Source organism: Mus pahari, chromosome 1 (assembly GCF_900095145.1).
Source record: "Mus pahari chromosome 1, PAHARI_EIJ_v1.1, whole genome shotgun sequence".
NCBI classification, from domain to species: domain Eukaryota; kingdom Metazoa; phylum Chordata; class Mammalia; order Rodentia; family Muridae; genus Mus; species Mus pahari.
Window position 1 is genome coordinate 116,842,293 of NC_034590.1, and position 13,604 is coordinate 116,855,896.

Here is a 13,604-nt window from a genome sequence, read left to right on the forward strand (position 1 = left end):
ATCTTGAGGTGGGGATTCTCTGGGCTCAGAGACAGGAAGCCATTGAACTCAGAGCACACAACTACCAAGGGACAGTGGCAGGGCTTCCCAGCAGTCTGCAGCCCCTGGGGTTCTCCTCTGGCTCCCTAGCCGCAAGCCCATGGTGAGGTCAGGCATGGGGAACGTCTGTGCAACCGCAAGGCAGGAGTTAATGAGTGATGAGCTTGGAATGTGCTGGTTCTGAAAAGGCCTCTTGTGGCTCCACAGTTACAGCAGGAAGGGACTTTCAAAGTCACAAAGTCACGTACACACACAGCACTGGAGACCTGGGCCCGACTCAGCTGCCACAGTGTGAGGAGAGGGTAGGGCAATCTTTTTGAGGCAGGAGGATAGATGCTGTCAGGGTGGACTCAAATTCTCCCATGTGCCACCACCATCTGTCTAACACTGGTCAGCCAAAGGGTTCAAACACCAATCGGGTCCCCCCCTTCTGTGTATGTGTGTGTGTGTGTGTGTGTGAACATGTGTTCATGTTCTTGTGCCGAAGTGTGAGTGTGTGCATGTGCAAGAGTGCACGTATAACACTCATAAGGAGATCATGGGACAATCACTGGGGATCAGTTCTCTTCTGACATCATATGCTCCAGGGATCAAACTCAGGTAGTCAGGCCTGTTGTAGCAAGCACTTTGACCTGCTGAGCCATCTCTGCAGCCTTGATTTGTTTTCTTGAGACAGTGTCATGTAGCCCAGGCTGGCCTTGACTGAGTTCATCTTGGTAGCAGATGCTGAGCTTGACAGTCTTTGGTCCTCCTGCCTTTATCTTCCTCACTCTGGGATCACAGAGCTTGCCACCAGGCCTGTCTCTGTGACATTATTGTGTGGATCTCTCTCTAGCAATTTTCAGATGCAGTTGTCACTGTGCCTCCAGTTCACAAATGCGGAAACAGGAGGTCACAGTTGGGTGAATCATCCCGGATTCACAGTGGATGGTCAGGCCATCCAGAATTCAAACCCAGAACCCAGAGCATTCTGAGTGTACTGTGCGTGTAGGCATATTCTGTCTATGGATTCACTACCATCAAGTCTCTTCTCTCCTCCTCCCCTTACCCCCAACACACATGCCCACATTTCTCTTTCTGGCAAACTGCTGCACTTTCTCTCAGGGTTTCCTAGCATAAGGGCAAGAGGGCAGCACTAGGCTGGTGACCTTTTGAGGATGCTTCAGCAGCAAAGCACTGTCACATCTGTGGTCTCCTTTGGTCCCATAGCAGCCCTGTAAGGTCAACAGTGAGGCCCAACCCAGACTCAGGAAGGAGACCTTCCAGGGTCACACGGACACAAAGTATAGCTCTATGATGAGATATACTGGCCTCCAGGCCCCAGTCCAAACAGCAGAACCCTAGCCTTTGTTCCCAATGAAGACAGCCCAGGACCCTGCTTCCCTGAGGGCAAGTTTCTTCAGTCTCCATTGAGATGGAAGAAATCAGAGAAGGAGTTTTGGGACCCATGATCTCCCAGCCTGCCATTCTTCGTGTCTGTGCAATGTAAAGGCTTGAAGCTCATGGCCTGACTTGGTCACCAGACTCAGCCACTTCCTCAGTGGCCTCGAGCAACTCATTTCAATACCTGTCAGCCTCAGTTTTAGGACCTCACCCTGATACAGGCCTTTCACATACTTCCAAAGTAGGCTGGTGACACACATAGTACTGGAGGAGTGCCTCCAGTCAGACTTCCAGTCAAGAAGCCTTATTGATTGTGTCTCAGGACACCTATGTCCTTCTGTAGGCTCTCTCTGCCTGTAGAGGCCTGGATTAAAGCTTGTGATAGCTCCAGAGACGGTCTCAAACATGTAGCGCGTTCTATCTGTGGGTACACTAAATGTCACTTCAGGTAGTATTCAAATATAACATTCTGTAACCCTGGTTTGTCAATAACCTTTTAGTCTCAAGTAAACAAACAAACTCAACTAAACAAACTTCCCACCCCACTCAGAGGAGCGGTCTTTTTTTTTTTTTTTTTTTTTTTTTGGTTTTTCGAGACAGGGTTTCTCTGTGTAGCCCTGGCTGTCCTGGAACTCACTTTGTAGACCAGGCTGGCCTCGAACTCAGAAATCCACCTGCCTCTGCCTCCCAAGTGCTGGGATTAAAGGCGTGCGCCACCACCGCCCGGCCAGAGGAGCGGTCTTAAGTCAAGACGGCAGAATTGGGTGACATTTGGAATGATTCTCGCCAGGTAAATAATGATGGTGATAATAACCCATATTTGTAATTCACTTCACAGCTTTCAGACCCTCTCCCGTTCTTCTTTCTAAGTCTTGGCGCGAGGCCAGGCGCCTACAGGATCGTTTCTCCCTGTTCTATGGTGTTGGGAACCTTGACTAGCCTGAACGGGGCGGGGCGCAGCTGCAAGCCCCAACTTCGGCAAGGTGCGTCAGGGGGAATCCTCGGTGCACCTGGGCGCGGCAAGGAAATTGCACCATGTATGGGCAGCTGCGTCAGAGGGGGCGTGGCCGTCGGGGATGCTAGAGGACGCCAAGTCGGTCGCTTTCTCTCAGTAGAGGCGGCTTGCTACCAGAGCAGGGGGTCGTGAAGTTCCGAGCGGACCGGTCCACGGAGGTTCATCTGGAGAGGTGGGTCCCCTGCGAGGTGAAAGGCGCCGCTGAGACACGCCCCTACCCCTCGTGGTGCAAGTGGTTCAGCCCAAGACTTTTCATTCATAAAAAAGACCAGACTCCGCGAGGCGCGAGTGAGTCAGAACCGCAGCCACCGACGCGGACCCTACGGAACATCCAGCCCAGGGCATGTACCGAGACTACGGGGAACCGGGACCGAGCTCCGGGGCTGGCAGCGCGTACGGTCGCCCCGCGCAGCCCCCGCAAGCGCAGGCACAGACCGCCCAGCAGCAGGTGAGGCGGGCCGAATCCTCCGGGGGACCTGAGTTTGGACAGCATCAGGGATGCTGGGGTTAGTCTAATTTGCTCCGGGATTTGGACTGGGGCCCCGAGGAGCATCTGACTCTGGTGGTCGCGACCGAGGATCCTGCACGTTCTGTGTGGTCGAGGAACCTATGTACCCAGTGGCCAAGGGGACGCGCGCAGCGGGAAGCGCGAATATCTGCAAATTCCCCTTCTCGCTCGCATGTATCTACCTAGCTGACTGTCTTTCTGCCCCTCTGTCTCCGTTACGGTCTTACATTTCCTCCTATCTGCCCCTAATACGCTGTCCCTCTAAATACCTGCCCCATCCCAGCCTGGACAGGATCAGAGGAGTTTTCCATCTCCAGTTAATAACTGGGACCTGGAGTCTGGGCACATAGAGACAGGGTCCATTAGAACCCAGCCGGGACAGCGAATTCCAGCCTGTCCGTGGCTGTCCGTGTATTGCTCTAGTTGTCCGTGTCCCTTTATCCGGTCAAGTCCTCATCTCTTTGTGTGCGGTATAGAGCCCATGGGCCCCAGGCAGTGGTTCCGAGGGGTTCCTGGAGACCACGAAGTGTTGGGACATGCGCGGGGTCATCTGTCCAGCCACTCTCGCGCTCCACGTTATCGCACTCGACGGCTCCAACTGCTGGATAGGGGCACTTGAGAGGTTGCAGGTGCCCATTTCCTGTCGAGGGGCGGCGAGCACGTGTCGCCAGGGGAGGGAAGGAGCTGCGTCCGTTTCGCCGAGTCACAGCGGGCCGAGTCACTGAGGCTGACTCACCCTGGGTGCCCCTCCCTTCCTGGCCCCAAACGGCCCCTAGGACCGAAGACCTGGGAGCAAGAGATGCCCCTGGCAGTGCTTCTAGCCCAGAACGGGGGTCACTGAGCTGCTGGGTCTCCCAATATTGGGCTGGGACGTAGCTGTCCAGACTTGCCTAAGCATATGAAGTGCTACCTGGACTGAAGGGGCCCCACACCCTTAGCTCACAGAGCTTGAACCCAGTTTTCTTTCCCAGAACGCTCAGCCTCCACCCCCACCCCCACTGACACTCAATCCCAACACATGCCTCAGATTTCTGGAAGAAAAAGAACAAAAGGTTGTCAAACCCCTTGTAGGAGGCTTTTACTCTCTTTACCTTTTTTTCTTTTTCTTTTTCTTTTTTTTTAGATTTATTTATTTATTATATGTAATTACACTGTAGCTGACTTCAGACACTCCAGAAGAGGGCATCAGATCTTGTTATGGATGGTTGTGAGCCACCATATGGTTGCTGGGATTTGAACTCGGGACCTTTGGAAGAGCAGTCGGTGCTCTTACCCGCTGAGCCATCTCACCAGCCCTCTTTACCTTTTTTTCATGGACTCGAAAACCCCATCTATTTTGAACTTTCAAGTTTTTAAGTCGACAGCTAGGCATGCATTTAATCCCAGCATTCAGGAGGCAGAGGCAGGCAGATCTCTAGGAGTTTGAAGCCAATTTGGTCTACAAAGTGACTTCCAGGTTAGCTAGAGCTACATAATAGAGATCCTGTCTCAAAACTTAAAAAATAAAAAAAAAAAAACCCAAAATCTTAAAAAGCCGATTAAACTCTGATTTCTGAGCTATGAGAGCCGGCTTCTCAGCAGCAAGGAAATGTTGAATGACATTAATAACAGGGAAACTGAGGCTAAATAATATGCCCCCGTCTCAAAGCCCATCAATGGCCAAGCTCCAAGCTGATGCTTGAAACGAGACTCCCAAGCTCTGGTGCTACGGGTCTATAGTCTTGGTGCCTGGGAGGTAGAGGCAGAAGAATCAAGAGTTCAGGTCTAGCCTGAGCTATGTGAGATCCTGCCCACCACTACCACCACCACCCTGGCCCCCAAACAACAAATTCTCTTCCTGATTCTCAGAATTGCCTTGGGAACTAGAAGCTGAAAGTATGTCCATCTGGACTTGTGTCTCAAATCTTAGTTTCTACTTACTAGCTGTGGGTCTATGGGCAACTGCTCTCCTGTCTGAAAACAGGATTATGGCAGCTGTGTGAGTCACTATTTGTTAAATAGTTGGAACAGTGTTACAAAGTCCATACATGATTTAAAAAAAAACAAAACAACAACAACAACAAAAAAAAAAACAATCTCTGGTGGGGAAACAGACAGATGTAGAAAGACATTTTGTGACCTGCTCAAAGTCACACAGCTCCTGAACAAGTAAGTTTCTGGTTGCCAAATTGTGTACCTTGTGGTCTCCTGGAACCGGTATCTACACTGAGGTGAAGGGAGACAGAAGTCCAGCCTCTGTTCCCTGGAAGCCCCTCAATCCACACAGACCTTATCATTTATTTCCCTTCTTATTTCTCAGAAGTTCCACCTTGTGCCAAGCATCGACGCCGTGAGCGGTAGCCAGGAACTGCACTGGATGGTGCAGCCTCATTTCCTGGGACCCACTGGCTATCCCCGACCTCTGGCCTATCCCCAGTACAGTCCCCCTCAGCCCCGGCCAGGAGTCATACGAGCCCTAGGGCCACCTCCAGGGGTGCGTCGCAGGCCCTGCGAGCAGGTAAGGAACAGAGATGTTGCACTTTCCATAGCCCGTAGGGGTCCTACTAGACAGGGACAGGATCTTGCTACGAGGGAATTTCTATTCCGCATAGAAGTTCCTGGGAGACCAAGAAGGAGGTAAAAGGTCACCTTTGAGTCAAGGAAAGCTTCCTGGAGAAGACTGCATGTTAACCTAAACCAAGGATAGGATTTGTGTATGGAAAGCTGAAAAGAATCTTCTTGGGAGGAGGGTTGAAGGCACAAGTACTGAGGTGGAGGGGACAGAGTGTTAGTGAGCATGTCTCTGCTGCCTGCCGTGCACAGGGTGGAGGGCAGGTTGATGTTGGCTATGTACCTTGGGGCGAAGGAAGAACAGGCATGAGTGTTCTTTTCAGCAGTCACTGAATCTCAGCCTAGTTATTTAATTATCACAAAAAGCGAGTGGGCAGTGGGGGCACACACCTTAAGTCCCAGCACTGAGGAGGCAGAGGCAGGCAGATCTCTGAATTCAAGGCCAGCCTGATTTACAGAGTGAGTTCCAGGACAGTCAAGGCTACAGAGAAGCCCTGTCTCAAGAAAGGGGGAAAAAGTCTCGGAAAAAAAAAAAAGTGGGGGGGGGGTGAATGGGAAATGTATTTCAATTTTTCCATCTTCCAGCAGGGGAAGTGAAGCATAGAGAGGTACTCACTTGTCCAAATTCATACAAACATGAGTAATGAGACAGGACTGTCCTGGCCTGGGGTCTACTCAACTCCCAAAGTCAGAGCTTAATGAGCCACTGCCTCAGTGGGAGCCCACAGAAGGCTGCAGAGTGAGCTGAGGGCTTTTGCCTTTCTAAAATAAATAAACATTTTGGTTGGTTTTTTTTGAGGTGGGGTCTTGAGAGCCTTCCGCCTTCCCAAGTGCTAGGGTTATAGGTGTATACTAGATACCCGACAGGGACGAAGGATTGGTTAGGCCATGGCACGTCTTCTCCTCTCCCTGAAGTACTATGTGTCTAGTGCAGGGAGGTCTCCATATTTAAAAGCTGTCTGTGCTGGGCATGCCTGTAATCCCAGAGCTTGGAAAATCAAGACAGGAGGAGCCATTCAAGTCTACTCTCAGAAACACGGAGCGTTTAAGGTCAGCCTGGGATACATAAACCCTGTCACCAATAACCAAACAACAATCAAAGAAAACCTGACTTAAGTATTAAGTAGGAAAAAATATGATGTAAGTCATAAGCCTGGCTGGGGGGCTGCCTCTGTGGTAAAGAACCTGCTTCAAGCCGGAAGCCCTGGACTCAACCCCCAGTGTATGCACATATTCCCAAGTGAATGCACACACAGATCCTTGCCATGATGGCTCAGAGACGGATGGATGGCAAGACCCTGGGAGATGAGATATGTGAGATTGGCCCGAAGAGCCAGCAACAGGCTTCCCAGCAAAGCAGCTTACCTCTGTGATCAGTTGGGGTGTGAGCAAGAGGCAAGCCCAGGGTGATTCCTTCCTTTAGCCCTGTCCTGAGTAGGGACACCTTTTGATCATTGGTACTAGTGAGTTGGAGCTGTGAGCTGTGGGTAGGTGGCTTCCCCTCCGTGTGATCTGAGTGAATATAAACCCGTGCTCTGGAACTTGAACAAATGACTCATCCTTCCTGAGCTTCAATTCCTCACATGTGAGTGTGCAGAGATCTGGATGGGAGACTCAGCAGCAGCCCGGGCTGCTCTTTAGAGGATCCAGGTCCCATCCTCAGCACCCATACGGCAGCTCACTGTCCACAAAGGTTCCCCAAAGCTTCTGATGTTCTGGCCTCCACCAGCACTGAACGCACAAGGTGCTCATACATACACACAGGCAACACACTCATAGACGTAATTTTGTTCTTCTTTTTTCTTTTGAGACACGGTTTCTCTGTGTAGCCCTGGCTGTCCTGGAACTCACTCTGTAGACCAGGCTGACTATAAACTCACAGAGGCATCTGCCTCTGCCTCCCAAGTGCTGGGACCAATGGTGTGTGCCATCCCTATAAGCCATATTTTTGGGGTAAATTTTATTTATGAAGGAGTGCTTTCATGTACACCTTCATGCCAGGAGAGGGCATCAGATCCTATTATAGATGGTTGTGAGCCACCGTGTGTGGCTGGGATTTGAACTCAGGATCTCTGAAAGAGCAGCCAGTGCTCTTTTTTGTTGTTGTTGTTGTTTTGTTTTTCGAGACAGGGTTTCTCTGTGTAGCCCTGGCTGTCCTGGAACTCACTTTGTAGACCAGGCTGGCCTTGAACTCAGAAATCTACATGCCTGCCTCCCAAGTGCTGGGATTAAAGCCGTGCGCCATCACGCCTGGCTGTAGCCAGTGCTCTTAACTGCTAAAACATCTCTCTAGCCCCAGTCTTCATTTTTTTTAATCTTTAAAAAAAAAAAAAAAATGGGGCCGGGTAGTGGTGGCACACGCCTTTAATCCCAGCACTTGGGAAGCAGAGGCAGGCAGATTTCTGAGTTTGAGGCCAGCCTGGTCTACAGAGTTCCAGGACAGCCAGGACTGCACAAAGAAACCCTGTCTCAAAAAACCAAGAAAAAACAAAAAAATGGGTGGGAGGGAGGGCTGGAGAGATGGTTCAGCGGTTAAAAGCACTGAATGCTCTTCCAGAGGTCCTGAGTTCAATTCCCAGAAACCATATGGTGGCTTACTACCATCTATAATGGGATCAAATGCCCTCTTCTGGTGTGTCTGAAGAAAGCAACAGTGTCTCATGTACATTAAATAAATAAATAAATAAATAAAATTTAAAAAGCCAGGTGGTGTTGGTGGTTCAGACAGCAGATCTCTGTTTAAGGCCAGCCTGATCTGATCTACAAACCAAGTTCCAGGACAGCCAGGGCTACACAGAGAAACCTTCTCAAAAAACAATCTATATAGGGGGTGCTGATGTGATGGCTCCGTGGGTAAAGGCTCTTGCTACAAAGTCTAACACACACACACACACACACACACACACACACACAGGACTATATATATATATGAACATATGACTCTAGCCAGGCATAGTGTGGCGCATGCCTTTAATCGCAGTACTTGGGAGGCAGAGGCAGGTGAAGTTCGAGGCCAGCCTACAGAGTTCCATGATAGCCAGAACTATGAAGAGAAACCCTGTCTTTAAAAAACAAAACAACAGCGACAAAAAGAATCTACGCAGGGAAGCGAAGGGATGCCGACACAGTCTGCAGCCCTAGACCTCTGGAGACCAGAGAATCAGGGGTCAGGCCGGCCTTGCCTATACACTGAGCTGAAGGCCAGCCTGGGACACATGAGACGTTGCCTCTTACCAGATAAGGTGGGTCACATCTTCAACCGGGAGGCAGAGGCGGGTGCATCTCTGTGAGTTCCAGGCCAGCCTGGTCTGTAAATCAAGTTCAAGGCCAGGCAGGGCTACTCAAGAGATTCTGTCTAAAATACAAAGAAACAAAACTACAAAGAGCAGAAAAAAGGAATCTACATATGGGCTATTGAAGGGGTGTGGCTCAGTGGTAGAGCATCTGCAGAGCTAGCATGCGCCAGGCCGTGGGTTTGATCCCTAGCTCTAAGCAAAGGAAAAGGTCTACCAAGTGCTTTGCTGGCATACGAGATCAATCGAGTCCCAGTAACTTTTGGTACTCAAAAGCACCTCCTACGACTCCCAGCTCCTGGGGGAAGAAATCCCATCTTCCACAGATGAGAAGGTTGAGTGTCCTGTGAAAAGAGATAATGTCTCATATACTCAGGAGGGAAGGCCACTTCTGCCTGAGAAATGAAAAGGCTTCCTGGGGTCCCAACATCTTAGTCCAGTCCTAAGATGCAGGAGGGAGGGAGGTCAAAGTTGACAGAGAGGAAAAGCAGGAAAGAAACCAGCAGTAAAGCTAGGTGTGTGTGAGCTGGAAATGTCACCGATGAGGGGAGGAGCGTCCAGTACAGAGAAGCAACTGTGGAGTGTGGGGTGGTGGCACCCTAGACTATAGACTGAAGGAAAGCTGGGTGGCCAGCTCAGGGCAGCTGGTGGTTCAAGAGTCAGCCTCATTGTCTCCCTTCTCTCCCAACCTAGATCAGCCCAGAGGAGGAAGAGCGCCGCAGGGTGAGACGCGAGCGGAACAAGCTAGCAGCTGCTAAGTGCAGAAACCGAAGAAAGGAATTGACAGACTTCCTGCAAGCGGTGAGCACCATCTGGTACCGAGGGTCCCCGGGCCCGGATCCACAGAGCCAAGATGGGTCTCGGCTCCCAAGAACACAAAAGACCCAATAAATTACTCCTCAGCACTTTGCCATCCTCCCTGCCTGTGGGGAAGTCCTGGAAAAAGGAGAAGGGAAAATGGCTTAAATATTGTTTCTCTTGGGCTTCCAGGCAGAGCCGAAGTTGGTAGGCAATTCTCCTACGATGCCCCGGTCTGATGGGAGTCGTGCCCGTTTTCTCCCAGAGGCTCATGGGAGTTGCAGTCCAGACTTGTTGGGGATTACAGGCACAATCTCTACTCCAGCCTGAGGCTTGGAGATCTTTAGCCTTGATTTTCCTAACTTTCTGCTAATCCTGTAAAGGAGACCGACAAGTTGGAGGATGAGAAATCGGGGCTGCAGCGAGAGATTGAAGAGCTGCAGAAGCAGAAGGAACGCCTTGAGCTGGTGCTGGAAGCCCATCGACCCATCTGCAAAATCCCAGAAGGAGACAAGAAGGACACAGGTGGTTCCAGCAGCACCAGCGGTGCCGGTAGCCCACCAGCCCCCGGCCGCCCAGTGCCCTGTATCTCCCTTTCTCCAGGACCCGTACTTGAACCGGAAGCACTGCATACCCCCACGCTCATGACCACACCCTCTCTGACTCCTTTTACTCCGAGTCTGGTTTTCACCTATCCTAGCACACCAGAACCTTGTTCCTCTGCTCATCGAAAGAGTAGCAGTAGCAGTGGTGACCCCTCCTCGGACCCCCTGGGTTCTCCCACACTCCTGGCTTTGTGAGGCACCCTGCCACACCCCCTGCTGGTGCTACCCCTAGTCATCTCCTTTCTCCCATTGATCCAGCAGGCCTGGACCATACCCATGCCCCAAACCAGCAGATCTTTTATCTCTTCCGATTAGAACAAACACATTATGCTTTGATGTAGAGCCAGCTTGGGGGGTCCCCAAAGCTGCTCACTGTTTTTCTAGAGCTGGCCTATCATAATTTGCACAAAATTAGAAGAAAATATGTCCTCTCTGCCAGAGAAAGCCTGGCAGCCCTGACTTTGTAGATCCCCAGGGGTCCTTTGACGCCCTAACCCCTTGCAGACCACTCTCCCACACCACGTCACTTTCTTCATGTTATCCAGCCTACTCTACACCTAGACAGAAGGTGCCCTTTGACTAGCCTAGAACACTAACTCACACAGCACCAACAGGCAGCAGCACTGGAATATCCTGCAGGCTCCCCCTGAATGGCACAACGCAGGAGGCGCCAGAGGCTTCTGTGAGGAGCGGAGCTGCACTCCCTAGCTCTGAGAAGCTCTTAGCTTCAGGGTATCCGAGCCTTCACCACAAGGGCAGCTGCTATTTATTTTCCTAAAGAGACTATTTTTATACAAACCTTCCAAAATGGAATAAAAGGCTTGAAGCTCTAGTCTGGGTTGTCATGTAGGATCCAGAGGCTAAAGGAGACCGTTTGGAACAGGAGTTCCAGGTTCCAGTCTCAGCAGTGACCTTGAAGAAACTACCATGTTTTTGGACTTCCATATTCTCACCTGAAGAATGGAGTGACCCTCTGCTCTGCCTTGTCTCCTATACTGAGAGACCGAGAATGCTCTGGAGTGCAAGCAAAGAAGATTATCAATCAGTTTCCCCATGGGAACCCACACTGCTCCTGTCTTAAGGGCTGGGGGCAGGGAAGGCTGGCGATATATCCTTCCACCATCCATGCAGGCGGTTCAGTGGGCTTTAGGCCCCCAACACCTGCTTCCTGTCCCATTGTTTTGGACAGGAAGGAGCTTGGAAGGGAGCTGAGCCACTTCAGCGGCCGGATTTCGGCCTGTCTTGGCGCCGATCGCCGGAGTTAGTGGTCTACCACTGTCTCAAATCCCACCCTAATCCCAGGAAATAGGGAGTCAGCCCTAGCTCTGCAGTCCCTCCGGATGAGAACTGCACTGCATCTCTGGGTTTACGCCCTCTTCCCAACCCCGGCGAGTTCCAGACACAAGCTGGCCAGGCTTCGGGCTCTGCTTCCTTCCCAGTTTATTAGTCCCCACCCAACCACCCTGCAAGTCCCTCCACTTCAGCCTCCATTTCCCCTGCTGCCCTGCCAGCAAGAGCGAGGAGCCCTCCTCAGTGCCAGGGCTTTTCCAGTCCATGCCAGCGCCCTGGTGCTCAGCCGAAGCTACGACCAGGTCTGGAGGTCCACAGCATTCCCCGCGCTCAGGGAGCAATCCAGGCAGGCATTGGCGTGAAAAATGCGGCGCCCTCAGTCATCAGGGGAGCAGGCTAGGGGCAACTGATCCGGGCTGCCCACACTGCCAGTGCTGGAACTTCCATCGCCTAGGTCGCGGGGCCCGCACGGTGGCAGGGCGAGCTCGGGTGTGGGCCCAGCACCTGAGCCCACTGCGCCGCCGGGGCCACCTCGGGGGCCCCACTCTTCGCCCAGTGCTAAGCAAAGCTCCTTAAGGGCCAGATTTTCCCGCAGCAGCTCCTCCTGGCGGCCTTCCAGCTCCGCTAGCTTCTGCCAACAGCCACCCAGGTCCTCGCGCACCGCCCGGGATGCTTGGGTTCCAAAGAGCTGCCACTGGCGCGCCGCACGCCGTCCTCGTTGGCGCTCCGAGTCCAGGAAGCAGCAGAGGTCCCGCAGCTCCCGGTTCTCCGCCTGCAGGCGCCGGTTGAGCTGTTTGAGCTCACGGATCTCGCCCAGGTGACCCTGCAGCTGCCGATTCACCTCCTGCATCAGACGGCCGCGCTGCACCAGCGCTGCCAGGCGCGCCGCCTCCTCCCGCCGCAGGCGCCGCACCAGCTCCTCCTTACCCAGCGCCGCCATCTCCTCGTCCGTCAGCTCCTCCAGGCCGCCTGCTTCGGCCTCCATAGTTGATCGGGCAGCTGCAGCATCGCCCGCCCACGGCCGAGGCTCTGGAGCCCCTCCTCGGGCCGGTTGCCTCTCAGGCTCCGGCCCGGGCTCTGGCTCCGAGGACCGTAGGCAGTGGAAGAGGCAGCGTAGGCTGCAGCAGCTACCCTGGGATGGGCACGAGGCAGGGCGCGCGCTGGGGCGGGGCCTCGTGACGTTGCCCCAAAACAGCCAATCCAGAAAGCCTCCCGGGAAGGGGCGGAGCCTAAGCCTGTAGCTCTCTTTTCTCGCCCACTCCGGACCTGGATGTCACGACCCTCAAACTGTAGAGACCTTCCCTCTCCTTTCCTTGTATGGTCATCTCAGCGGGACATGAAGGCATTACATGACTCCACGTTCCAAATCCCCTCGAGCACTTTTTGAGAAATGGTATTCAGGTGTCTGCCTTTGACTCCTTCCCACTCCTCAACAGAAGCTAAACAGATGGCTTACCAGGCTCTTCCCTTCCCGGAACTCTGAAGCATTACTCCCTTCCCAGCTACTCTGAATCTATAGTCAAAGGTCCTGGCTCATTCCCAACCAACCCTCCCTCCCAGGGACCGTTTCCTCCCCGCAGGATGGGCCATCCAAAGGATTTGTTTAATAAACCTTTGTTGTGTGAAAGGTCCGTGTATAAATAAACTTAACAATAATCCTGTACTTAGCAAAAAGGTCAAAATCTGACAGAAGCAGCCAAGGCTATATAGAGAAACCCTGAGAGAGAGAGAGAGAGAGAGAGAGAGAGAGAGAGAGAGAGAGAGAGAGAGAGAGAGAAGGCAGGCAGAGAAGCTCGTGTTGAGCATATGGCTCAATGGCAACGCACTTACCTAGCATGTGGAAGGCCCTGGTTTATTCTTGGACCATTAAAAAAAAAAAAAGGATGTGATGCAGAAGTAGTCTCTGAGATCCCCAAAATATTTCCCAAAGAGGAAATATCTGAGGAAAGATGCATAAGATGCCAGCAGAGAGTTCCAGGGCAGATAGGACTATAGAGAGACCCTGTCATCAAAACAAAATCCAAGAGAGAAAGAGTATGTGATCGAAGCGAGAAGCGTGGGGAAGGTCACTGCTGCCATGGAGAGTCTAGCTCCTTCAGGACTGAGCGAGGCTAGTTCTGAGA

At 52.2% G+C, this 13,604-nt stretch overlaps 2 protein-coding genes across 6 annotated transcripts; one reads left to right on the plus strand and one right to left on the minus strand.

The window, feature by feature from the left end:
- The first annotated feature begins 2,378 nt into the window (after positions 1–2,378).
- On the plus strand, positions 2,379–11,023 carry Fosl1 (FOS like 1, AP-1 transcription factor subunit). 4 transcript variants are annotated; one of them, XM_021211365.1, is made up of 4 exons: positions 2,379–2,885; positions 5,245–5,442; positions 9,482–9,589; positions 9,970–11,023. In XM_021211365.1, exons 1-4 carry the CDS (start codon positions 2,781–2,783, stop codon positions 10,384–10,386), a joined length of 828 nt encoding a protein of 275 aa, XP_021067024.1. In that variant the 5' UTR covers positions 2,379–2,780; the 3' UTR covers positions 10,387–11,023. The 4 variants fall into 4 exon arrangements, with proteins under 4 accessions (XP_021067024.1, XP_021067031.1, XP_021067040.1 ...); XM_021211372.1 differs by having other exon boundaries at positions 2,781–2,885; positions 5,248–5,442; positions 9,970–10,386; XM_021211381.1 differs by lacking the exon at positions 9,482–9,589 and having other exon boundaries at positions 2,781–2,885; positions 5,248–5,442; positions 9,970–10,386.
- Positions 11,024–11,607: 584 nt separating this feature from the next.
- On the minus strand, positions 11,608–12,623 carry Ccdc85b (coiled-coil domain containing 85B). Of its 2 annotated transcripts, XM_021209746.2 has the most exons (2): positions 12,409–12,623; positions 11,963–12,253 (listed from the first exon to the last, which is right to left on the minus strand). In XM_021209746.2, the coding sequence occupies exons 1-2, from the start codon at positions 12,464–12,466 to the stop codon at positions 12,054–12,056; spliced, it is 258 nt and encodes an 85-aa protein (XP_021065405.1). In that variant the 5' UTR covers positions 12,467–12,623; the 3' UTR covers positions 11,963–12,053. The 2 variants fall into 2 exon arrangements, with proteins under 2 accessions (XP_021065396.1, XP_021065405.1); XM_021209737.2 differs by having other exon boundaries at positions 11,608–12,623.
- Between the last annotated feature and the right edge of the window lie 981 nt (positions 12,624–13,604).

Coding starts and splice junctions, on each gene's coding strand:
- Ccdc85b (XM_021209737.2), bottom strand. CDS start 12,466: ATGGAGGCCGAAGCAGGCGGCCTGGAGGAGCTGACGGACGAGGAGATG.
- Fosl1 (XM_021211365.1), top strand. CDS start 2,781: ATGTACCGAGACTACGGGGAACCGGGACCGAGCTCCGGGGCTGGCAGC. Junction 5,443..9,481: donor GTCGCAGGCCCTGCGAGCAG/GTAAGGAACAGA, acceptor CTCCCAACCTAG/ATCAGCCCAGAGGAGGAAGA. Junction 9,590..9,969: donor TGACAGACTTCCTGCAAGCG/GTGAGCACCATC, acceptor AATCCTGTAAAG/GAGACCGACAAGTTGGAGGA.